This window comes from Furipterus horrens, unplaced genomic scaffold (genome assembly GCF_987537825.1).
Source record: "Furipterus horrens unplaced genomic scaffold, mFurHor1.1.pri manual_scaffold_1, whole genome shotgun sequence".
In the NCBI taxonomy this organism is placed as follows: Eukaryota; Metazoa; Chordata; class Mammalia; order Chiroptera; family Furipteridae; genus Furipterus; species Furipterus horrens.
The window spans coordinates 107380125-107407691 of NW_028327171.1; the positions used below are offsets into that span (position 1 = coordinate 107380125).

At 38.6% G+C, this 27567-nt stretch overlaps 1 protein-coding gene across 3 annotated transcripts in view; it reads right to left on the reverse strand.

Annotated features, from left to right (window-relative positions):
• Positions 1 to 27567, reverse strand: part of HACD2 (3-hydroxyacyl-CoA dehydratase 2) — a 108854-nt gene that overhangs the window by 24250 nt on the left and 57037 nt on the right. For all 3 annotated transcript variants that reach the window (XM_090277570.1, XM_090277586.1, XM_090277577.1), the window contains one exon: positions 12792 to 12880. In XM_090277570.1, coding sequence (XP_090133696.1) covers positions 12792 to 12880 — 89 coding nt within the window. The remainder of the gene's footprint in view (positions 1 to 12791; positions 12881 to 27567) is intronic.

The following is a 27567-nucleotide window of genomic DNA, read 5'->3' on the forward strand; positions in this document are numbered from 1 at the left end:
GCAGGTTAGTGAAGCCCCTCCACTGAGGAAGCTGAGGTGTGACATACGGTCCCAGTACCCATTCTTCCTCTGCCTTATCAGCATCCCATTACATGGCATTGCTGTCTGTCCGTTTTTGTACCCATACTATGTTGGCAGCCCTGGGAGGGCAGCACCCAGGAATTTCCTTTTTCATGTATCCTAGTGTTTAGCACAATACCCAGAGCATATATGATACTGAATAGATGTTTGTTGAGTGAATGAGAGTGAATCAATGGACAGGTGGGGACCCATCTGCAGTCCGAGCGACGGCTGGAGCAGCCCTCGGTGTGGAGGGCGGCTCCCCAGTGAGAGGGAGGACGAGGCTCTCAGCACTGATGTTGCTGTGATTTTACTCAAGGGCTTGGGATGGAGAGCAGCACAATTCTGACCACAATCTCAGCTCTTTCTATAATTTTATTAAGCTTTTTGAACAAAAATGAAACTAATTTAGTTTTCTACTTAAAAGGAATTTTATCCTTGATAAGAAAGTGAAATGTAACAGAGATTGACATGCGGCCTTTTTTTTTTTACAAAAAGATGTCTGGATCAGTATTAGTCTTTTCACACAAAAAGTCATGACTAATATTTATTAAAAATCCATGACAGAGTACATGGAGAACAAACTAGAAGATACTATTCCTTTTTTATGGAAAATGTGAGGTACATTATAAAGAAATATTGATATTGTTCCTCTTTCAAGGAGAGAAAAATGTGCACCTACATTTCTTTTTTTTAAATCTGCAAAGACAAAGAAAACAGGCTTAAAAATTCTTTCTATTACAACACAATAACTAAGGACTATTTTTTTTGTGGATGATGACCTAGTTAAATGTTTTTTCCTACCAACAACTCTTGGTCCTGAAATCAACTTTTCTGAACATGCAATGAGAAAAATGTATAAGCGTGCAATCAACAAACAATGCTCAATCAATTCTGCATTTACAACCAAGTCAGACATGCAGGTCCAAATGCTAAAATCTTCCCGTTAGTCCAACTTTAATGTATTCAGCCCCTTTCCTGAAAAACAAGAAGGGTGGAAGGTTCCTCAACAAGCCCCACTAGCTACGGCAACTTGCCTCTCCTCCGGTCAGTGAGACTTCTGGGCTGCACGCTCCGAGGCAAGGTACTTACTCCCTCTGAGTCTCAGCTTCCGCCACAGGCTCCGAGAGGATAAGCATGGCTGTTGTAGACTTAGGAAAACGTACCAAGTGCTTAGCAAAGTGCTAGCCATTTAATAAATGGCAGTTATTATATGAAAAGAAAACTTCAATTCAAGCAATATTTACTAAGTTCCTACTATTTGTGCTAGCCTTTGCTTTGGCACAATACAAGCTGCCGGCTGTCTCTTTGGCTTGAATAGCAAGATAATACTTGGTCTTGCCTTTGGTTGTTTAGGACATGTCACCTCTCCCTCTTCTTGAAGGTTAATATGCTTCTACCAACTTTAGGATGTCTATGGGCCTCACCAGCTGCTAGGCTTTCCCAACATTCTTCCTGAGTTCTATTTGATGGTCTCGCTTCCAAAGAGCATGTTATTAACTGAAAAGTTTTCATGAAACTATTTTCTTCAATACGACTCAAGCATGGAAATCCCATCAGAATGAGATCATATTTAGATCCAACCTTGATCATATTATTTAATCTGGTGTAGGATCACAGTTAACAGGTTACTGTGACCCCATGGGGAGGGCTGGGCACACTCACCCCATAGTCTATATCCCTTAAACCTCCAAATACAGTCTCACAGTGTGCCCACCCAACACTCCATAGAGGGCAGAGGATGGATCATCATCTCAAATGTAACTGATATGTTAAAAGAACGTGAAATTGGTCACATATATTGTGAAACGTTATGGTTCTCTCTGCTGTATTACAACAGGTTAATAATTGCAAAAATTTCAGTAAGACAGAAAATAAAAATAAAGGCTATGTACACCATCTTCTGGGGCAGAAACATTAACATAGTGGCCCATGGTCCTGGTCCACCGATTTTCTCTTTGGGCATATACTGTGCTTTAAAAATATTTGATCCCATTTTTAAAATTGGGAGAGTCCATATAAAAATAAAAAAAGTAAAAATAAAATGAAAAGAACAACAAAAACTGGATTTCTGCCTTTTCTTTAAAAAGTTCAGGCTGCATAACCTTGGGTACACTTAGCACTCCCTGGCTCTTGTGCGATGGTGCATGCAGCCTCCAGTCAGCTTTTCCTGAACTTTTAAAACCCACCTGTGCGGCAGACATCTGTTGCTAGTTGATAACCTCTGCTATAGATGGCAAAGTGCTACACAAATATAACATCTGAAAAACTCAAGTTTGAAAACCTACAAAATATTATTTTAAAAATTTGTTAGTTTGATTAGTTTTTACACTTGAGGCTTTGAATATATTTTTCTTTGAGGCAATGACCTCAACAAAAGATTTCTTAAACCTGATCTAACAAGACAGCACCAATGCTGAAGGCAAAAAAGATGCACAATTTTCAAGTTTTTGTTATTCTGGTAATTTTTTGCCAGGGAAAAATAAGGTAAAAAAGAGAAGATGCCAAAACTCATCCTGTTAAAACAAACATTTATGTTAGCAATCTGAAGACAACAAAAGTCTTTAATGCATCAAGCTTAATAATTAGTTACTCCCCCTCCAAAATGCAAAGCTCACTCTCAGCATGCATCCACACACATTCATCAAGTCACGTCTTACACATTCCCGAACTGCACCAGCTTTTCACTTCAGACTTGAAAAGGGTCCTCTCTCTGGAAAATGCAGACAACTTAGTAACATACTTTATTTTATCCATGATGCATCACAACTTGTAATGACAGCTTCCTGACTATAAAGGGCTTCTTGACATGGGTAAGTAAAAAACGTTAGTGAGCCCTCTTCCTGGAAGAAACAGAAAAACACTATATATATTGCACAGGAGGAGCAGGGAGAAGGTGATGATTTCTTCCAGATTCCCAAAAAGACCAGTTACTTGCTGCATTTACTGTACAGACCAACTGTCAAGAAAGTGAATGTACTGGTACTCTTGTCAAATTATGTATTTTTAATTAAACCGTTCCATACTCCATATTCATGCTTTAAAAAAAAAGCTACAGTATATAAAGAACGAATTTGGCAAAGGAGCTGGTAATTTAAGAGACAGTTCCTCCTGCCACATATTGCAAGTTTTCAAATGAATATTTCTCAGTGCTTTAAAAATGTCACTCATGGTACTGTGGAGCACACCTGTTTAAAAGCAGCTTATAGGCAATGATCTTTAACTTCCCTTGACTTTGCTAACATATTTTAGCAATGCTCACAATGCATGCCAATCATCCCACTTTTACAGTGTGAAGTGAGGACCTTTGAGGTTGTTAGGATAATAATGTCAACTATTCTTCTATGGCATCTTTTAACCAGATAAGAGAGAAAAGGCCTGTGAAATAGTTTTCAACAAGGGTAAACCTGGGGGCATGACATCATGCTGAGCCCACGGCAGAGGCCAAGCTGGAGGCCTCTGAAAGGTGGCGCCATGTGGCCGCCAGCCTCACAGGCGGATCAACTGCTACCACTGCAGACACCACTACCATCCACTCTGTTTCCCACACCTGAAATTAGGGTTTTTATAACAATTTAATCTAGGGTACTAAAAGTGTTCCCAGATTTAAAGAACATAGCATATCAAGTATACCATATAAATTTGCTTTGATCTTTTGATCTTTCTTTCTTTCTTTTTTAAAAGATTTTATTTTTAGAAAGAGAGGAAGGGAGGGAGAAAGACAGGGAGAGAAACATCCACACACGAGGGCTGTGAGAGAAAAACATCTCTCATGCCCCCATCCAGGGACCTGGGCCCCAACCCAGGCATGTGCCCTGACCAGAAATCGAACCAGTGACCTTTTGGTTCACAGGCTGACACTCAATACACTGACCCACATCAGTCAGGGTGACCTTTTGATTTCTTAAAAAATCATACAGTCAAGTATATATGAGATAAAATATATGCAAACCTAATCAACTGAAATCAAGAGATTTCACTGAACACTACACATCTGCAGCTGCACTGCCCAACAGGGTAACCTTCAATCACATGATGCTATTTAAAATAAAATAAATTAAATTAAAATGCAGTTCCTCAATCACACTAACCTTTTTCAGGGGATCAGTATGTGTCCACATATAGCAAGTAGGTACTGTACTGAACAGCACAGATGGAGAATATTTCTGCCTTGGTGGGAAGTTCTACTGGTCAGTGTTGGGAGACAAAACGCCCACTTTAGAACAATTTGGTAAGCAACGTGCTTCATCACTACATAGTATCAAAAAGTTATTATCGCTATTTTGGCTTGAAGTAAATGGTCTAAATAAGCATCTTAATTAATTTAACCTTCAAACCAGGCATGAAAACTGGTTTGAATGCCAGAATTCACTAGCGGCAACTCACCACTGCCGAGGCAGCCTGACAGCGCTGCTCTGAGCAACAGTGCCCCACCCCCTTCCCCGGCCCAGTGCTGTTCTTTAATTCAAGCTGATGACGCAGAATAAGCTGAAACCATTTCAGCTCCCAGCCTGCAAATCTCATGTTCTTATCTGCGAAACCACTTCACACCCAAGGTAATAATTTTTTTCTTCTTTCATTCTCATTCCATTTCTATGACAGTTCCCTAATGTCAAAAGTCAAGCATCTTCATTAATCTCAGGGCTATAAGCAACCAGATCTGGCTCTAAACAGGCTTCCTACTATTTGTAAGTAGTAGCAATCATAGAGAAACATCTTATATTTGAAGAGGATGTGTTCCAACAATAAAATTCTTTGTCAGAAATTTCATTACAAAATTTGGAGTAATGTAGGAGATCCCACTGATGCATCTAGAACATTAATTAAATGAGGGGGGAGCACAATCTTTAAAGAGGCTAATTGAGCTATAAAATGCACTGGAAAAGCCTAAGATCTGGAAGTTCTGGTGCAAAGGGAACAGAAGCCAATAGTGCTCCAGCCTGAACGAACCAGGCATCTGCCAGGACAGTCTGGAACGGGGTCGGCTGGGCAGGTCTGCCCTGGCCCCGCCTCCCAAGTCAGGTTCCCCCAATGAAGATAACTGCAGTGTTCTGGGGAGCGTGCTGGGTATAACTGCTCTCTCTCATAACAGAATTGACCACAGGAATGGTGGATGTCAGATTTTGCCCTTGGGGTGAGAGAACAAAAGAAAAGGTCCTAAGAAGCTTTAGGGAAAGGTGTTTGTGGGGCAGGGTCACCACCAGGAGCAGATCCCAGAGGAGATGAAGATTAACATTAAAGAAAAATGAACCCAATTTCCTGATTTTGTGGAGGAACCTAGTCAACAACAGGGTGGAGGAAAAATAGGTGTACAGTTGTTTTGTATGGAAAATAATACAATAATTAATAAATAACAATACAAGAATAAACTGTTTTGCATACTCATAACTGTAAACCTTCTTGTGCCACACCCTGTCGTCGTCGGCAGCCGTCCGTCTCGAGAGACGATGGTGTAGCTTCTTAAGTCTATCTGCACCGCCGAGAATGGCTGTGCAGTCCGACTCGGGAGTGACAGTGTCTCCTCCTGTGTTGAATCGACATCTTGCGATGACGCTGGAGTGTCCTCTCCAGTGGAGCTGAAGCTACAGAGCCTGGGCAGGGTGATATGGAGGGTCTGCTGTTGCCCATGCAGCAGACCCCCCCTCTCTTCGCAGCTGAACGGTCCAAGGGAAAGACGGAGTCAATACAGCTTGGCTTCAGGTGCGCCGCAGGAGTTGCCGGTGTTGACTACAACGTCAAACCGCCTTAGGGACTCCGGCTCCGGATTTTCTGTCGGGATTTACTCCCTTAGCCTTTCCCCTGAAGAGGTATGCCGCAAGGCAGCGGAGGTTTTTTGGAGTCAGAGTTTTCCTTCTCTGAGCCACACCCTGTATTAACTGACAAAGGGGGGGCTATGTTCTGTAGGAAGTGGCGGTAATGTTAGCTTGCATGGTTTTAAGATGTGTATGGTTTTTGTTTTTTAACATAACTGACTTAATTTCCAAAGAATGGTACCATCAGAATATAATATATTTTGAACAAATGAGTCCCAGTGGAGTTTCTCAAGGGCTTCAAGAGAACGAAGACAATGGAAGCAAGATGCAATGTGCAGTGTCAGGAGTGAATGAACCTACAACGACCTAAACAGATCTAAATATTTTTCAATATTTTGAAATAGACTCTTTATAATACAACTCAAGAAAATGCTAGAAAGGGATAAGGCAGAAACACAGTAAGATAAAAGTAGATAACGTTATTTTGCCAAAATCACCCACGCAAAAGATAGGCAATGGCAAAATAAACCATGTAGCTACGAGGAAAGGAACTATCTTTACGTGTCTGTTATTAACAGGTGTGGAAAGTGACATTAAAGTACTGCAGCATTTGTCTAGGAGTTGTCTGAAGTTTGACAGTGCCTGATTAACAATCAAATAATGAGGTTTTCTACCTTTAGGAGAGATGCTAGTTTTAAAAGTGAAAGTGATGCAAATCCACCTACAGAAATATTTAAACTAGAAAGTAAGGGAATAACCGGAACAGAGTAGAGAATTTCAGACATTCAGCATTCAAGGGGGCCAAAGGCCTTTGCTAACTGAGCTGTAAGAAGACTTCTGGTCCGAGCACAATACCTGAGGAGGGACGATGCACCCCAGACACAGCACTTCAGCTCTTCATCTGATCTACGAGGTAAGATACCCTTCCTGCCTCAATGAAATGCCCTGTTCATGGGTACCCATTCAGGACCAGCATGTGCAGCCACAGGAAATACACTAACAAGAAGGCAACCTCAGGAGGTGGCAAAAGCATTAGCAGGCTGAGCCCAGTGGGAGGCCCCAGACAAACCTGCAATGCAACCAAAACAGAAGCAAGAGTGTGAGAGTTAGGACAAACTTTACTTAGGATTTTAGTTTTCACAGGAGCGAAGAAGAAGAGGAAAGGAAGAAGGAAAAAAAGGGTTCCATTCATGAAGGAGGTAGCATTCCTTCTGAAGTGAAACTGCTTCATAAGGGATTTCAGATGCTGCTTGGCAAAAAATTACATGCCAGGGACCTTGGTTTCTAAATACTGCTGCCTTGTTTTCAATATACTTTTCTCATTAAATCTTCACAAATACTCTGTGACATAAGCAGGACAGGTATCATTACCATTTTACAGATGAGAAAAACAAGACTCAGGAAGCTGAAGTGCTGTCCTAAGATAAGTGTCAAAACAACACTTATGAATCCCTCACGTAAGTTATGGATATTAAACCTCCATGTTCTAGAATACTGAGTTTGAATTACACAGAACAAAATAAAATTGTCTAAGGAAGTAGGCCACTGTCCCTTTTCCTGACATTTCTGGAGAAGTCCCAGGAAGAGAGATGTTGGCACAGTATTTGCTCAGGTGGCAACGACCTCCTAACAGCCTGCCTGGAGGCTGTGGCCGGGCAACATGAAGAACATGCCCAGGATGGAGCCCTTCCCAGCAACACCCCCCCCAAAGGGAAGCACTAGATTCCTTATGCCGCTGTCTTAAAAACAAATGAAAATTAGCTTTGCTTTTTCAGTGTTATGATTTCACATCTTCCTCTGCCTTCAAGGTGAGTCCCTCAAGTGTCCTCTTACAGGTGCACTCAGTTCAGCAGACACTAGATTTTGGAGAATGCACCAGAAAATACCTAGTACCTTTACTTGGCAGTGAAGGGAAGTCTAAGGCTTTTGTTCTTCAACAATGAAACTATGGCTCTTGGACTTAGAAAGAGATGGTAAAATTTGCTTAGGATTCACATAAATTAAGCAGAAATGTGAAGTAAAACCAAGAAAAAAGATAGGTCAAATAAAAGTTTCAGCACAAGATACGGTATCTTAGAGCATTTCTCAAACCTTAGAATTCATACAATTATGTGAGGAGCTTAATAACAGTGATGATTCTCTGGCTCCACTCTCAAGTGTGGGGCAGGACCTAGAATATGCATTTTTAATAAGCTTTCTGTGTAGTTACGTTCCAAATAGCCCATAAACCCCAATATGAAAGTCTTGGAACTTGCATGGAAAAAGGCCAATTAATTTCAGGAATTCATCACAGAGCCACGTGAGCACTAAAATACCAGAGAAGCAAATAGGCAAAATGTTGCAGACAAGCACCCAGGGCCAAATGATGTGTACATTTCATGTATAAATGATTTGACTGGAGAATCGTATCTCAGCATGCATGTGGCATGACAGACCTGTTGCAGAGGAAAGGTGCTTCTGCATCTGAGATAGGGGTGTTCAACTCCATACGGGATGCAGCATGGCTAGCACATGAAAATAAGGCTGTGTTTACGGCACCTTTATGAAGGGTGAGAAGGAAACACGGCCATTTACTGGGTGTGGGACAGTCACTCTGCCTCTCTAGCTTCCAAACTCTAAAGGGAGGAGACTATCACCTACCTCAAGGACAGTTGTCAAGAGTGAATGATCACACTATATTTTAATAAAGCTCTCTGTAACTATAATGCATCAAATAAACAAAAACAAGTACAATGATAAACTGCTGGCGGTTACTTTCTTAAACACTGATTACAACAAGCTTTTTGCTGAGAAGTTGGCAAGAATGGCAGATTAAGTGTCATTAAAAAGCATGCCAAAAGAGATAGGAAGCAGCTGACTGGTAAAATCAGGAGCACTCAAGAGAACATTCCAGAGCTATACGGGAAAACATCAGTTTTTCCAATAACAGCAAAGGGTGAGAAAGGAGAGAAGGCTCCGCATTCTAGGGGATAGTTCTATTTTGTGTAAATTAGCCCTAGTAAAGTAAAGACCCACTTGGGCTAAAGCCACACTGAGAGTCTGTACTTCTTTCTCAACTACTGCTCCTGGAGGTGACTGGGGACTTCTGATCTTATGCTAAGAACTTGAGAGAGAATTTGGGGTATCTTCTTCAAAGAGTGCTGGGCCAGAAAAAGGGACGGTGGCCTTCTTAAGGGTCTTGGAATCTAAGGCTCGGCTTAGCTACTTTTGGACGAGGAAGAAGATGTGAACTTGCCTGTTTTTGAAGGGGGGAAGGTCGTAGTGAAAGATGTAGGTGCTATTTCCCACTGCAGCTCACTTTGAATAATGCCTGTCTTGTTTTACTTCAACATGAAGAGAAAGAACAGACTCAAAGAGAGGGTGAGAGGAAAGAATGCCCAGTACGGCCCGACATAGCAGCAGGAGTAGCCAGCTCGGCTAAGTGGTGAGAAAGAACCAGTTTAGGTCTGGGAGACTGGCAGGAAAATTGGAAACAAATGAGGTCAGCTAGAACTGCTGATTCTCTCCTGTACCCCACAAGGCCCTTCCTCCCACCCTGAACTTCTTCTTTTTTTGTCAGGAGTTTTACTTTGCATATATATACATATAAAATCTTTAAAAGGAAAAATGTGGGAAGGTTATGTTATGTTAGGTCAGGAGAAAGCTTTTGAACACAGAGTTTTCCTTTAATGTGCTGCCAATCAAGGTGTCATACTAGCTGATGGGTGGGTTCTTATAATGTCATAAAGAAGATCATCTGATCACCTTTTCGTTCTATAATATACATGGTGATATTTATGGGGTAGAGAATTAAAATGACAAGTGAGGAGGGCCTATTAAAAGGAAATATACCTCCAATATGAAAAAAGTAGTACTTGGTCCTCAAAGGTATATGGGTTATACCTTAGCACATCACGTACAATTACAGAAAAACAAGGAACCAGCATGCGAAATATGAGCTGGCTTGAGAAGACCGAGCAAGAGTCCAAATGCAAATGTAATGCTGGGAACACAAAGAGTTCTTGTCCACTTTAGAGGAGGCTGTGATATAAAAAGAAACTGAGAATGAAAGTAGAGTAGTATGAAAAGAATTTCAACATTCCTATGAGAAAGTGAAATATATTTTAGAGAGAGAGAGGAAAGGAGAGGGGAAGAGAGAGAAAGAAAGAGAGAGAGAGACATTGATTTTTTGCTGTTCCATGTATTTATGCATTTGTTGGTTGATTGTTGCATGTGCCCTGACTGGGGATCCAACCTGCAACACTGTAGTATCTGGAGGATGCTCTAACCAACTGAGCTACCCAGCCAGGGGAAAAGTGAGATATATCTTATTGAGCAGATTTTTCTGAAGTCAATTTCCTTATGCATTGGTTATGTGGTTACCACCATTAAAGTAAACATAGCTGAATATAAGGAAAATAAAGGTATTTTAAAAATGTTTCAGGAAACAAAAGAATGAAGTCATGTGTAATATTGCATAGAACAAAATGAATTATAGCTAATATGAAACTTTAAGGCAGGAAAATAGCACTTGGCTAAGAGAAGGGGCGGGGAACAGGTGATAGAGAGCAGACAGCCTCCGAAATGCCACAGAAACAGTCTTCTCAAGATTCCCTATCAATGGCTTGGGGTGGGGTGTTATAAACAAAATGATGAATGAGTTATGTCCAAAGAAAAGGGAAATGAGGAGAAAAGAAGCTTCATTCTGGAACAACAAAGACTGTGAACCCTCTTACATATGAATGAAGTCAAGTGATTAGTAGGGTGTATGTAAAACTGGCAGAAAGACATTGAAATTTACTGTATCACTATCTTAAGAAAACAGTATTTTAATAATAGTATAAACTGGTTAATTTGGTTACGGAGAAATAACCTGGAATTTAAAAATGTAACAAGCATATAACTTAAATGACTGCAAAGCTCAAATACGACACCATCTGTCAGGCAGCGTGGTTATTGAGGACAATGGCCAGCTCCCTGTCCCTGTAATCCAGAGACATTTAATAGCTTTTTAAGCCAAGCAGTCTAAATGATCTGCCCAGGAAATCCTGGCAAATGTTGCTAACAGCAATATGGCTAATAGAATTGTTTGCCTGGAATGGTAAGCATTTATTTACTTGCTATCTTGGTTGCCAGAAGGGCTAATAAGCAGAAGTGGTCACTGAAGCAGGGGCCATGAATAATCCATCAGCTGGAGCATTAGCACCTGCACAATTAATAACTGACTGTATTGGCAAAGCGATTAAACACTCCATAGTTGACAGTAGTCTGTCTTCACATACCTAATATTTAATTACTGAATGTACACAATTACCTATTTAAGAATGCAAATGAGTTACTGTTAGAAAGAAATAGGACACTTGAGACTATTGGGAAATTAAAACTATGACTTAGTTTTAAAATTAAAAGGAAATGGTGTATACAAGAAAGTAATGGAGCAAGAAATATAGGTGAAAATGATGATTTGTATAAAGAGGTTACATGGTACAAGTACAGCAACGTTTCTTTATTCCATGAACAAAAGTGAGAACAAAAGGCAATACGCTACATTTGGATTTATTTGCCTGTTTTTCCTTTTAACCTTAAAAGAAAAAGAAAGAAAGAAAGAAAGAAATGTGATCATTCAAAAAAGAGGGATGCGATTGTTTTACATCCTCCCTGCACAGCAAGTTCAGACACCTTCAGGAATGAGGGTGGGGGTGGGGGTGGAAGAGCCAAATTCCATATGAAATCTAACAAAAATAATAACTTGGGTTAATTGATTCTTGTTCAAAACTTATTAGCTATGTGCACTCTTCTGTTATCTATATCATATGCCAATAAAAAGTTTTAAAAACTCATTAGTTGAAATACAAATGAAACTTAAAATAAATCTCCAAAATCAAAGTGTTTGACAGAGATTGCAGAAGAATAGAGGGCAAAGAAAACAGAATAATGCTAATAGATAAATGCATTTCGTGAGCCTCAAAGAATCCAATAATGCTGGTGATAGGTTTTTGGGGCTGAAAAACTGAAAAATAAATCCTCATGATGGTTATAGGTACTTTACCTCAAGGCGACATTAAAAAGAAATAAATGATTTTTAAAAAGCAAAAAACATATAGGAAAACAACTCCCTTCCCCAATATCAGAAAATGAAAGCTGAGTTGTAAATGCACACCTTTGGTAATGATGGCTTTCTCACCCTGGGCCTGCCTGGGTATCTTCAACCCAGGCCCCCGCCAGCAGAGACCATTCACCTCCCAGATCCACTAGACTCAGCACATTTGGGGAATTCCATTAATCCTAGTGGGCTGGGTGGAAACAACTGTTTCTCCTGGTCCTAAAAAGATCAGACTGCTCTGTACAGAGAACATTTTGAAGGTTGTCAGAGGGTAGGAGTGTTGGGTGAAAAAGATGAAGGGATTAAGAAGTACAAACTGGTAATTACAGAACAGTCATGGGGATGCAAAGTACAGCACAGGGAATGTAGTCATAATATTGTAATAACTACATGTGGTGTCAGCTGGGTGCGAGACTTATCAGGGTGATCACTTAGTCAGTTATGTAATGTCTAATCATTAGGGTGTACACCTGAAATGAATATTAATTTAAAAAATAAAAAATTATTTTAAAAAACGATTAGACTGTTCTGGGAATGAGTAATGCCCCCTACTATTACAACAGTCCCACTGTAAGGATACAGTTGTCCAGATGTTAGTACGCTGGATACAAACAAGATACCAGAGGAACACAGCTGGTGTACACACTACCTCCACACCACCCAAACCTCCGTGGGGTCAAAGGCTGCAGGGCTTTATAATTTAATTAGTGTTCTCGTTAACGACACTGCATATCTGGGTACGTTTCCCACTAATAACCCAATTCTCCTACAGTGAATGAGTTTTCTCTGGGCCATACTGATGTGACATGGAATTCCATCTTTAACTATAACATACACACGAGAAAGAAAAGTTGAATAGCATTTGTTATTTTATTGCAGCCTATATAAACACTTACCTCTTTAACACTATGTGTTACTGCCCATATTAGAAAAACCCTTGACATCACCTGGAAAGAAGTCAGGACAACAGAAGATGGAACAATTCCTGAAAGAAATTTTAAGATGTGTAAATAAGTGTACTATATCAAGTTTCAACATGAAATAAATTTTCAAAAACATTTAAATTTTAATGTTTGGACATAAAACCATCTTGAAAACTGAAACTTCTCTTTATTGCTGTATAGACTATGTTTTTCAATGCAGTAAACATTAAAAATTTTCCTCCCTGAAAACAATAATATGGTTAATTACAATAGCAACCATGGAATCTAGGTACCCTTCTTAAGCCTGACCAAGTAAAATATTTTTTACAATTATCATATAGGCATAGAAAATAAATCCATTGCTTAACCTTTAAAGTTAGACACTGAAAGTTCATTTACAATATGGATTTCAAAAATGAAAAGGCACCTATGGAAGGGAAATCAACCATATTTGTGTCTAACAAACACCGGAAGCTCCTGAATATCAGACTTGATATACCATCTGATGATTCAGGTATCTTTTATAATTCACTTAAAAGGTTTTGCCAATAAGCATAGCAAAATCAAAGTTTGTTACCTTTACAAACCATTTCTTTTCACCTTGTTTATTACAGTAAGCAATGGTACAATTATCCTCCCAATATCCTCAAGTTATAACACTGAAACCATCTTTAATTATTTTATGTAATCATCCAGTTGTGCTAAGTTTGCATTCTCTGGCCCGTTCCTTCAATTCCTACCAAGCACAATCTCTGTGTAGAGACCAGCCACCACCAGTACATAAAATCCTTGCCCCCTTTAGGTCATCTTAAACCCAGCAGTAAGCCACTGGCAAGGGGCTGCTCCTACAGTATGACCCAGAGGTAGAATTATGGGAACACAATGCAGCAGCTCCGCCCCACCATTTCTCTCTGGCCTTACTGCTGTTAGACTAGACTTTGCAGCTTCCGGGACCTCTCAAGTCACATACGGGCCACTCCACGCTGGCTAGGAACCTCTCACCACAGTCACAGATTCTTCTTCCACTTTAACTCTCACCTCATCTTCCATACATTCACTGGACTATCCCAGACCAATTTCCAAGCCCTCCAAAACACACTCAGACTTCTGAAGATTTATATAGCAGAACAAACTACAACTTGCCAAAAGAATGTGTATAGATCAGACAGAGATATAACTGCCTCTATAGATTTGGCTATGAAAGGAAATCACCTTATATCTCATTAAGAAAAAGGAAATCTATATCCTGTTAGAATGAGTTCCTTGAAGAGGATTTGGGCTTCAAGAGGATGGACTGGTTCCCAAAAGCAAGTAACATGGGCATGTCGAGCAATGCTTAGCAAATGAAGACGCTGAAGTCTTTGTAAAATGAATGAAAGAAAAATATAACTGTATGGACACACAGATCAATGGAATAATGTTGGGAGTCCAAACTAAACCTTTATATTTCTAGTTACATGATCTCAGCAAGGGTGCTAAGACAAGTTGATGCTTTTTCAACAAATGGTGTTAGGACAATTGGATAGCCCCGTGCAAAAGAATGGCGTTAAAACACTTCCTTACATCGTATACAAAAATGAACTCAAAATCGACCAAAGAGTAAAGCTACAAAACTCTTGGAAGAAAACAGATGTAAATCTTTCTGACCTTGGATTAGGCACTGGTTTATTAGGTACGATGCTAAAAGCACAAGAAAATATAAATAAATTGTACCTCATCAAAATCAAACTCATGTGCTTTAAAGGACACCATCATGAAAGTGAAAAGACAACCCACAGGTAAGAGAAAATATCTGTATGTTAAGGACTTACATCCAAAATATATAAAGAATTTTTTAAAATTTTATTTATTTTTAGAGAGGGGAAGAGAGGGAGAAAGAGAGGAAGAGAAACATTGATTGGCCACCTCCTGCATGCCCCCACCTTGGGACCTTGCCTGCAACCCAGGCATGTGCCCTAACCAGGAATTGAACTGCAACTCTTTCATTCACAAGCTGATGCTTAATCCATTGAGCCACAACAGCCAGGGCAAGAATATTTTAAAGTTAATGATGAAAAGACAAATAACATAATTTAAAAAGTGGGCAGAGATTAACAACCAAAGGAGACAGACAAAGGCAGTAGATCCCTGGAAGTCTCCAACAGGCTGCCTAGGGCCAGTCTGGTACATGATCTGATGCCACCAGGGGCAGATTCAGGAAGTGCAGATCAATCTAAGAAGCAGCAACAAACAAGAAGAATAACAAAAATGGGGAGACAGAGAAATAACCCCCATAAAAAGGAAAGGAAGAATCCCCAGAAAGAATGCTAAATGAAATAGAGGGAAGCAAATGATCAGATATGGAATTCAAAACATGGATTATGGAGAAGCACAATGAGCTCAGTGAGCTCAAGGAAAACTACAAAGAACTCCAGGGAAACTCCAGGGAAACTCCAAGGAACTTACTGAGAATTACACCAGCATGAAAAAGGACATGGAAACTATAAGAGTGAGGAGGAAATGAGGAATACAATTTCTGAATTGAAGAACACAGTAGAAGGAATTAAAAGCAGGCTAGAGGAAGCAGAAGATCGGATCAGTGAGCTGGAGGACACATAGGAAAAAATTCCCACACAGTGCAACAAGATGAAAAGACTGAAAAAGAATGAAGAGGTTTTAAGACAGCTGCAGGACAACATGAAAGGTAACCATATCCATATCATAGGAATTCCAGAAGGAGAAGAAGAGAAGCAAGGGATAGAAAACCTGTTCAAAAAACTAATGACAAAAAACTTCCCTAACACAATGAGAGAAAGAGTCACGTAAGTCCAGGAAGCACAGAGGGTCCCAATGAAGATGAACCCCAACAGGCCCACTTCAAGACACATCATAATTAAAATGGCAACATTCGAAGACAAACAGAGAATCCTAAAAGCAGCAAGAGAGAAACAGCTAATAACATACAAGGGAGCTCCAGTAAGGCTATTATCAGATTTCTCAGCAGAAACACTACAAGCCAGAAGGGAATGGCAAACAATATTCCAAGCAATGAAAAACAAGGGCCTACAACCAAGAATACTTACCCAGCAAGGCTCTCGTTCAAAGCGGAAGGTGAAATAAGGAGTTTCCAAGACAAAAGAAGGCTAAAAGAATACATCTCCACCAAACCAGCATTGCAAGAGATGCTAAAGGGTCTGATTTAAGAAGATGAAGAAACAGAGAGAGACAGAGAGGAACACAAGTACAAAGGGGGAAAATGACAATTAATAAATACATATCGATAATAACCTTAAATGTAAATGGATTAAATACACCAATCAAAAGACATAGGGTAGCCCGATGGATTAGAAAGCATGACTCACATATATGCTGTCTACAAGAGACTCACCTTAGAACAAACAATCTACACAGACTGAAAGTGAAGGGATGGAAAAAAATATTTCAAGCAAATGGACATGAAAAAAAAAGCTGGGATAGCAATACTTATATCAGATAAAACAGATTTCACAGCAAAGGCCATAAAAAGAGACAAAGAAGGACATTTCATAATACTTAAGGGAACAATGAATCAAGAAGCTATAATCCTTGTAAACATATATGCACCCAACAAAGGAGCACCCAAATATGTAAGAAAAATTTTGAAAGACTTCAGGAAGGATATAGACAGCAACACACTCATAGTAGGGGACTTTAACACCCCATTGTCAACAATGGACAGATCTTTGAGGCAAAGAAACACCAAAGATATTGAGGCATTGAACAATACTCTAGATCAAATGGACTTAGTTGGTATATATAGAACTTTTCACCCCAAAGAAGCAAAATATACAATCCTTTCAAGTGCACATGGAACATTTTCAAAGATAGCCTACATGGTGGGACACAAAACAAGCCTCAACCAATTCAAGAAAATTGAAATTATATCAAGCATCTTTTCAGATCACAATGGCTTAAAACTGGAAATCAACCTCAAGGAAAAAAACTCATGGAGAATGAACAACATGCTATTAAATAATGAATGGGTTAACAATGACATCAAGGAAGAAATCAAAAAGTTTCTGGAAACAAATGATAATGAACACAAGAACCCAGAACCTATGGGATACAGTGAAAGCAGTCCTGAGAGGAAAGTTCATATCAATAAAGGCCTATCTAAAAAAGATAGAAGAATCTCTAATAAAAAAATCTAACCCTACAGCTACAAGAACTAGAGGAAGAACAACAAACAAAGCCCAAAGTGAGTAGCAGAAAGGAAATTATCAAGATCAGAGCAGAATTAAATGACATAGAGACTAAACAAACAATTCAAAAGAGCTATGAAACCAGGAGCTGGTTCTTTGAAAAGATAAACAAAATAGACAAGCCTTTAACCAGGCTCATCAAGAAAAAAAGAGAGGACCCAAATAATTAAAATCAGAAATGAAAGAGGAGAAATCACTACCAATACCACAGAAATACAAAGGATTGTAAGAAATTATTATGAACAACTGTATCGCAAGAAATTTGACAACTAGATGAAATGGAGAAATTTACGGAAACATAAAATCTTCCAAAACTGAATCAAGAAGTAGCAGAAAGCCTGAACAGACCAATAACAACTAGTGAAATTGAAGCAGTAATCAAAAAACTACCGGCACAAAAAAAGCCCTGGATCCGATGGCTTCACAGGTGAATTTTACAAAACATTTAGGAAAGAACTAACTCCTATCTTTCTCACACTATTCCAAAAAATCTGAGAAGAGGGAAGACTCCAAAACTCATTCTATGAAGCCAGCAAAGCCAGGTCAAGACACAACAAAGAAAGAAAACTACAGGCCAGTATTGCTGATGAACGTAGATGCTAAAATCCTCAACAAAATATTGGCAAACCAAAATCAGCAACATATTAGAAAGATCATATACCACGATCAAGTGGGATTCATCCCAGGGATGCAAGGATGGTTTAATATTTGCAAATCAATAAATGTAATAAACCACATAAACAAAATGAAAGACAAAAACCACATGATCATATCAATAGATGCAGAAAAAGCATTTGATAAAGTACAACACCCAGTTATGATGAAAACTCTCAGCAAAATGGGAATAGAGGGAGCATACCTCAACATAATAAAGGCCATATACAAGAAACCCGAAGCCAACATCATAATCAGTGGGCAAAAACTGAGAGCAATCCCCCTGAGGTCAGGAACAAGACAAGGATGTCCACTTTCTCCACTCCTATTCAACATAGTCATGGAAGTTCTAGCCACAGCGATCAGACAAGAAAGAGAAATAAAAGGCATACAAATTGGAAGAGAAGAAGTAAAACTGTTATTATTTGCAGATGACATGATAGTGTACATAGAGAACCATACCGACTCCACGAAAAAACTACTCAAACTAATAAGTGAATTTGGCAAAATAGCAGGGTACAAAGTCAATATTCAGAAATCAAAGGCATTTCTGTACACCAACAATAAAATATCAGAGATAGAAACTAGAAGAAAAATTCCATTTACCATAGCAACAAGAAAAATAAAGTACCTAGGAATAAACTTAACCAAGGAGGTAAAAGAAGACCTGTACTCAGAAAACTACAGAACACTCAAGAAAGAAATTAAGGATACAAATAAATGGAAGCATATACCATGCTCATGGATGGGAAGAATCAACATCATTAAAATGTCCATATACTACCCAAAGCAATTATAGATTCAATACAATCCCTATTAAAATACCAATGACATATTTCACAGACCTAGAACAAATACTCCAAAAATTCATATGGAACCAAAATAGACCCCAAATAGCCCCCAAATAGCCACAGCAATCTTGAGGAAGAAGAACACAGTAGGAAGAATCACAATACCTGATATCAAACTATACAAGGCCACGGTGATCTAAACAGTCTACTACTGGCATAAGAACAGACATATAGATCAATGAAACAGATAGAGAGCCCAGAAATAAACCCAGGTCTATATGGTCAACTAATATTTGACAAAGGGGGAAGGGACATAAAATGGAGTGAAAAGAGCCTCTTCAGCAAATGATGTTGGGAGAACTGGACAGGGACATGCAAAAAAAAAAAAAAAAAAAAAATGAAACTAGACCACCAACTTACACCATACACCAGAACAAACTCAAGATGGATCAAAAACTTAAATGTAAGCCGTGACACCATAGAAGTCCTAGAGGAAAACATAAGCAAGAAAAGTTCAGATAGCCCGCGTAGCAACATTTTCACTGATACATCTCCTAAGGCAAGGGAAATAAAGGAAAGCATAAAAAAAATGGACTACATCAAACTAGAGTTCCTGCTCAGCAAAAGAAAACATCAGCAAGATGAAAAGGGAACCAACCATATGGGAAAATATATTTGCCAATTGTACCTCAGACAAGGGATTGATTTTCAAAATATATAAAGAACTTATATGACTCAATGCAAGAAGACAGACAACCCAATTAAAAAATGGGCAAAGGACCTGAACAAACACTTCATCAAAGAGGACATACAGAAGGTCCATAGACATATGAAAGAATGCTCAACATCACTAGCCGTCAGAGAGATGCAAAATCCACAATGAGATACCACCTCACACCAGGAAGAATGGCCATCATCAACAAATCAACAAACTGGTGCTGGCAAGGATGTGGAGAAAAGGGAACCCTGGAATGCAGACTGGTGCAGCCACTATGGAAAACAGTATGGAATTTCCTCAAAAAACTAAAAATGGAACTTCCTTTTGAACCAGCAATTTCATTGCTAGGATTATATCAGAAGAATCCTGAAACACCAATTCAAAAGAACCTATGCATCCCTATGTTCATAGCAGCACTATTTACAAGAGCCAAGTACTGGAAACAACCTAAGTGCCCGTCTGTAGATGAGTGGATCAAAAAACCGGGGTACATTTACACAATGGAGTACTATGTAGCAGAGAGAAAGAAGGAACTTCTACCATTTGCAACAACATGGATGGAGCTAGAGAGAATTATGCTTAGCTAAATAAGCCAGGCAATGAAAGAAAAATACCTTATGCTATCACCTAATACAGGAGACTAATGAACAACACAAACACATGAGCAAAATTGAACCAGAGAATACAAGGACGCCAGCCTGTTAAACCAAGCACGCTGTTGTCTGGGGACAGCCAACTGATCTCGAGTCTGCAACATCCTTCCTCATGTGGGAAGGCCACCCTCCCCTCCACACCTCCACTCTTATTAGGGATTTCTGGACCCAGGGGTAGGTAGGATGACGACCATGCCCAGCTTGAAGTAGCCAGAGGAGCATGAGACCTTTGCCCATTGTCCTTTATAAGATTATAAAGGGTCTTAAGTCTGAGAGGAGGGGATTGTTATTTTTTATTGTTATAAAAAATTAATTTAAAAAAAGAAGTGGGCAAAGTACATGGCCACTAGTCATCAGGGAAATGCAAATGAAAACTATAATACTATATCCTTCACACCCACTAGGATGGCTATAATAATTAAAAAAAAAAAACAGGTAATAACAACTGTTGATGAGGATATTGTGGTACTGGAACCCTCATACATTGCTGATGGTGTTAAAATGCTGTAGCCGTTCTGGAAAACAGTCTGGCAGTGTCCCAAAGTGCTAAATGAAGAATTACCACCCAACCCAGCAATTCTACTCATAGATGTGATAAACCCAAGAGAAATGAAAACATGTGCCACACAAAAATTCATATGTGAATGTTAATAGCAGTACTCACGTTAGCCAGACCGGAAACAATCAAAATGTCCAACAGATGAATGAACAAATAAAATGTGGTATATATCCATAAAACATTAGAAATCAAGTAAATGAAAATAAAAAGTAGTAAATAACAAATAAAAACAAATGAAGTACTGACACAAACTACTGTACTGATGAACCTTGAAAACATTATGCTGAATGAAAAGCCAGTGACAAAAGACCACATGTTGTATATTTTATATAAAAAGTTCAGAACAGGCAAACTATAGAGATAGAAAGTAGATTACCTGGGTCTGGAAGGTAAGGAGGAAAACAGAGTGATTGCTAATAGGTATGAAGTTTCTTATAATAGAGGCAAAGCCTGTGTAATAACTGAATGTTTGGGATTTTAGAGACCCTTCAGCTTCTGCACAGCAAAAGAAACTGCCAATAAAACAAAAAGGCAACCAACTGAATGGGAGAATATACTTGCAAAACACAACTCCAACAAGGGATTGATATCCAAAATATATAAAGAACTCATACAACTCAACACCAAATGAACAATCCAATTAAAAACGGGCAGAGGACCTGAACAGACACTTCTCCCAAGGAGACATATAAATGGCCAACAGATATATGGAAAGATGCTCAACTTCACTAGTTATTAGGGAGTTGCAAATCAAAACTACAATTAGATATCACCTCACACACGTTCAAAGGGCTATAATCAACAATACAAGTAGTAAGTGTTGGAGAGACTGTGGAGGAAAAAGAACCCTCATTCACTGCTGGTGGAAATGTAAACTGGTCCACCCACTATGGAAAACAGTATGGAGATTTCTCAAAAAATTAAGAATAGAGTTACCATATGACCCAGCAACCCCTCTTCTGGGTATCTACCCAAAAAACTTGAAAACATTTATTCACAAAGATATATGCACCTCTATGCTCACTGCAGCATTATTCATGGTAACCAAGACATGGAAACAACCAAAGTGTCCTTTGATATATGATTGGATAAAGATGATGTGAAATATATATACAATGGAATACTACTCAGCCATAAGAAAATATGAAATACTGCCATTTGCGGCAATATGTACTGACCTTGAGAATATCGCAGTACGTAAAATAAAAAACTGAAAGCAACAAACGAACAAATAAGAAAAACAAAAAAACAAACCTCACAGACACAGACAACAGTATACGGTGGCTACCAGAGGGGAGGGGTGGAGGGTAGTAAAGGGTAAAGGAGGCCAAATACACGGTGACAGAAGATGGTTTGACTTTGGGTAATGGGGACACATTGCAATAAGAAGAGCATGTAGTATAGAAATGTACACTTGAAACCTTTCTAATCTTATTAACCAATGTCCCCCAATAAATTTAATAATAAAAAAAGAAAAACTCATTTGTTTAGTAAGCATGACTTTAAAGAGAGGGATCTGGGAGGTCTGAATATTGCAATTTGGCTGAACACAGGTTTATTATTTATTTCTTTTCTCCTATAAAGCTCTCTTTTCTAGGGAATATGAAAACTTATACAAGGTCTGTGCAGAGAAAGTCCAGACATTGTTAATATAATGAGAATGGTTGGTGTAACACTGGTGCAACCTGGCAGCAAGGGACAGTGCACTGGAATGTGCACCTGTGAACAATGACGACTTCACTGTACTAGTCAGTGGGGGAGGTAGATGTCGTTGAGTGACCATGTGTACTGTGTGGCTGTTGCATTAAAAAAGACTGAGCAAGTAGAACAACAAATCTGCATCAAGTTTTGCATTAAGCTTGAACATTCCTCCATGGAAACTATTCAGATGATTCAGAAGGCCTTCAGGGACGATACAATGAGAACAGCGCAAATAACAGTGTGGCACAAATGCTTCCAAGATGGTCGAAAAGCTGTTGAAAGTGACCCACATCCTGGAAGGCCTGCAACAGGCAGAACACCTGAGAATGTTGAACGTGTATGGGCTGCACTCAACCAAGATCGGTGACTAGCAGTGTGAGAACTAGGAGCTGATCTGGGGGTTCCAAAAACTACTGTGTCTGAGATTTTGATGCAGGATCTTGGCATGAAAAGTGTTGTGGCAAAACATGTTCCATGGCTTCTCCTACCAGAGCAGAAGGAACATCGTACTGCAGTTGCTAATGACTTGATTCACACCGCTACCAATGAACCAGATTTCCTCAAAAAGGTCATAACTTAAAAGGGAACTGAGGTGCCATTGCCCTATGTACAATGTTTCTGGTAACTTGTATCTTCTTCAATAAATGTCTTTTTTTCATAGTATATGGCTGGGTACTTTCTGGACAGACCTTACACTTGTCTTTTCAAAAGTGCTAAAAATTATCAAATTGTTTTTCTTAAAAATATTTTAGTAACCCAAAACAAAGATTTACTCTTTTGGTATATTTCTCACCATTCTTTTCATCTAAGTATATTTTTATTTTATTTTTCACCCATCCCTCTCCCCACACCCTTCTGGCAACCATCAGTTTGTTCTGTTCCTATGAGTCTGTTTTTGTTTTGTTTGTTCATTTGTTTTATTTCTTTAGATTCTACATATAGGCGAAACCAAATGGTATTTGTCTTTTGCTGTCTGAGTTATTTCACTGAGCAGTAAGACTCTTTAGGACCATCCATGTTGTCACAAAAGGACAATATTTCATTTTTTATCGATGAGAAATATTCTATTGTATATTTGTGGCACATCTTTATCAATTCATCTATTGATGGACAGACACCTACATGGCTTCCATATCTTGGATACTGTAAATAATGCCGCAATAAACAGAGGGGAGCATATACAGGGTGGGGCAAAAGTAGGTTTACAGTTGTGAGTATACAAAACAGTTTATTCTTGTGTTATTAACTATTGTATTATTTTCCATATGAACTATAAACCTACTTTTGCCTCACCTTATATCTTTTTAAATTGGTACTTTCAGGGTTTTTTTTTTTTTTTTTTTTTTTTTTATAAATAGCCAGAAGTGGAACCTCCATACTGTTTTCCATAGTGGCTGTACCAGTTTATATTTCCACCAGCAGTGAACGAGGGTTATTTTTTCTCCACAGTCTCTCCAATAGTTATTACCCGTATTGTTGATTATAGCCATTCGAACAGGTGTGAGGTGATATTTCATTGTAATTTTCATTTGCAGCTCCCTAATAACTAGTGAAATTGAGCATCTTTTCATATGCTGAGCCATATGGTAGTTGCTTTTAGATGTCTGAGGAATCTCCATACTGTTCCACAGTGCCTGCACCAATTTACAATCCCACCAACAGTGCTGAAGGTTCTTCTTCTCCACATCTTAGCCAACACTTACTTGTTGCCATTTTAATAACCACCATTCTGACAGGCATGAAGTAGTATTTCACTGTGGTTTTGATATGTAACACCCTCATGATTAGTGATGTTAAGTATCTTTTCACATTCCTGTGGCCATCTGTACATCTTCTTTGGAGAAATATCTATTGGTGTCCTCTGCTCATTTTTTAATTGGATTATTTTTGGATGTTGAGTTGTATGAGCTCCTTATGTATTAGATATTGACCCCTTATCAAATATATCATTTATGAATATCTTCTCCTATTCAGTCGGTTGTCTTTTTGTTTTGTTGATGGTTCCTTCACTGTACAGAAGCTTTTTTGTTTGATGTAGTCCACATGTTTATTTTTGCTTTTGTTTTCCTTGCCTGAGAAGACACATCCAAACAGATATTATTAAAACTGGTGTCAAAATGTTTACTACTTATATCTTCTATGAGTTTATGATTTCAGGTCTTACATTTAAATCTTTAACCCATTTTGAGTTTATTTTTTGTATATAGTGTAAGAAAGTGGTCCAGTTTAAATTTTTCTTTGCATGTGTTTGTCCAGTTTTTCCAACACCACTTATTGAAGAGGCTGTCATTTCTCCATTGTATATTCTTAGTTCCTTTCTTGCATATTAATTGACCATATAAGTGAGAATTTATTTCTGGGCTCCCTATTTTGTCCTATTGATGTATGTATCTGTTTTTTGTGCCAGTACCATACTGTTTCAATCATAGCTTTGTAATACAGTTTGAAATCAGGGAGCATATTGCATTCAGTTTTGTTCCTTTTTCTCAAGATTGCTGTGGCTATTTAGGATATTTTGCAGCTCCATATAATTTTTAGGATTATTTGTTCTAGTTCTGAGAAGAATCCCATTGTTATTTTCATAGTGATTGCATTAAATATGTAGATTGTTTTGTTTAGTATGGACATTTTAATGACATTAAACCTTAAGTATATACTTAAATACAGTTCAACTTCTATTGTTTATACTCTTCATATTTTGCTTTTCTCAATGTTTAGGTACATAAGCATGACTGCTTTGGTACTCTCTCCATAGTAAATTTAAATCTTAATAAATTAGGATATAAAAAGCGAGTATATTTAAAACTTAAGTTAAGGCACTGATCGGCGTGGCTCGGTTGGTTGGATGTCGTCCTGCAAAGCAAAAGGTTGCTTCCTGGCCAGGGCATATGGTTGGGGCGCATACGAGAAACAACCAGTTGATGTTTCTCTCTTGCATCAATGTTTCTCTCTCTTTCTTCCTCCTTTTCCCTCTCTATAAAAATAAATACTAAAATCTTAAAAAAATACAATCTAAAACTTGTTAGGGAATGAAAAGTTGATTAATGTTTTCTAATTTGGCTGAGATGCAGTGATGTTTCTGGCTTTGCCTGTAGGTAGGTGCTCATGCATTCCCTATTCAGGGAACCTGCTTAGTTAGGCCACTGAGTTTTCCCTAAATGATATCATTCATATTAATTCCCACTCAGTTTCTATGACATATGAACCTACCTCAGTCAGTCTAAACAGCAGCTCAGGCCCTAGCTTGACAACCGTATTTCAAAATGCCTGCTCTACTGGACCAGTCAGTCAAAAGGCCAGCAGGAAAAAGGGACCTTAATATAAGGAAGACCATCTGAAGGCAAGGAGCTCCATGATTATCCCTGGAGTCAAGCCAGACAAACAACAGAAAGCCACACAGATGGACCATATTATCTTAGCTCTAAACAGAACTGACATGGACAAGTTGGGTTTATTGTTTTATCATGTGGATTTCATAAGATCCTGTCAAAAATTATTACTTTACTTACTGTAGAAATGGTATGCAGTATAACATCTACCCTATCACTCAAGGTTCATTATATAAATTCCCAAGTGGGAGATTTGTTTTAGAATTTAATGTTAAGAAATATTTGCTCCTCTCTAATGAAAGGCATTATATAGCTCAGTTGTCCTTTTCAACTTGGTAGTCATAAAGTTTAAAGCCAAATGTGGAGCATACTAAATTATTATATTTTGTATATAAGTTACCACAAATCCTTATAGAATGAGGTGCATAGATAAATCAAACAGACCAGATCCTCTTTCTTTACTAGACTTCTTGTAGTCAGTTCTACTGTTTGCATTTACTATGCCATTACCCTTATTTGAACACAATGAAATATTAAGTTAAAGGTACACAAACTGAAAGTTTTTTGTTGTTAATTACTTTAATTGGTTGTTTTCAGATAACAATCTTACCAGTGAGCTAGATCAAAATTCATTCAAAAAAGTAAGCATCTATTACTCATTAATTTAATTTAAAAAACATTTTGGCGATACCCACTCCATGTCATACCAGGTATTGTTCTCCATTCTGGGGATCTAACAGTGGAGGAGACAGTGTCCCTACCCTCAGGAACTTATATTCTTAGGCTATAACTGCTCTGCTTTGAGATAGCTCTTATTTTTAGGACTTTTTCCTCAAGATGGTGCAAGACTTCTCAACATTTGTAAACAGGGAATAGCATGATTACCTCTTCGTTTCAGAAAGACATTTGTCAGCAGTGTAAATCTTTAGCAATGCAAGATTATAACTTGAGAAATATGGGAATTTATGTTGAAAGGGCAATGAACTTTTGAGCAAAACACTAGCAGATATAAGAAATATAGGCATGTGTGTATGTGTGTGTAGCAAAAGCTGAATGTAAAGTGAATCTGGCAATTGATATCTTATTTCCCCAGAATCGGGGTGGTCTGAGGACTCTCCAGACTGCTGAGCCCTGCAAAGCTGGGCAGCACCAGAAATCCTCCTTACCCGATGCAGCCCTCGGATGGACGAGGAGAGTGGGGTTGGGAGAGTGGCTATATATGACAAAGACCAGGTTGAAAGTTAGGTACGCTAACATCAACATAGGCTGGGAAGAGAGCAGGATAATGTTCAGATGGACCCCACAATCTGTGAAGGAGCCAACCATCAAGGAAAACATGGGTAAAAGAGACCAGATCAAACAAAATAAGGCAAGAGACACAAAGTTGGTGCCAGAAATTAAACTAAATGATGGCAAGTAAAATCAGAATCTTCCTACCCAAATACAGGATCCACTGAATAAAAGTAACCAAATTCAATAACAAGAAAAAGTCCCAAGCTCCAACCAAAAAGAAATGGGGTACAACTTTATGCCATATATTTTTTAAAGTGCTAACCAAGAGAGGAAAGAGTATTGTACACCTCTTACTCTACCTCCTCCCCTCAAAAATGAATCAATAAAATCCTGAGAATTTTCACTATTAGGGCCAGATTTGGAGAGAAATATACATTTCTGACTGGAGTGTGATAAACATGGAGCCTGGAAAGTGATGGGGATGTACAGAGCAATGAGGAGCCAACTCATCTATGCCAAGGTTTTCAGGCCCCGTAGAGCTGGAGGAGGACGGGTACCAAGTTCGCTATGGGAATGAGATGTACTTCCTGCGGGGCTGAGGAATCCAGAATGGAGCAACTAAATCTCAGAAGAGAAACAGCTCACATGTTTTTACATAATTCATTTACACTGTTCAAAATTTTAAAAGTATAAAAAGCATACAGAGAAAAGTCTTGCTCCCAATCCCATCCAAGTACCACCAAGGTGCCTTTCCCACAGGTAATAAATTATTAATTCCTTGTCTATCACTACAGGTCTATATTTTAGACATATAACACCAAGTATGTAAGCAAATGTATACAGATACATTTACACACATTTTCCCCAATTTTTTAACATAATAGCAGCATT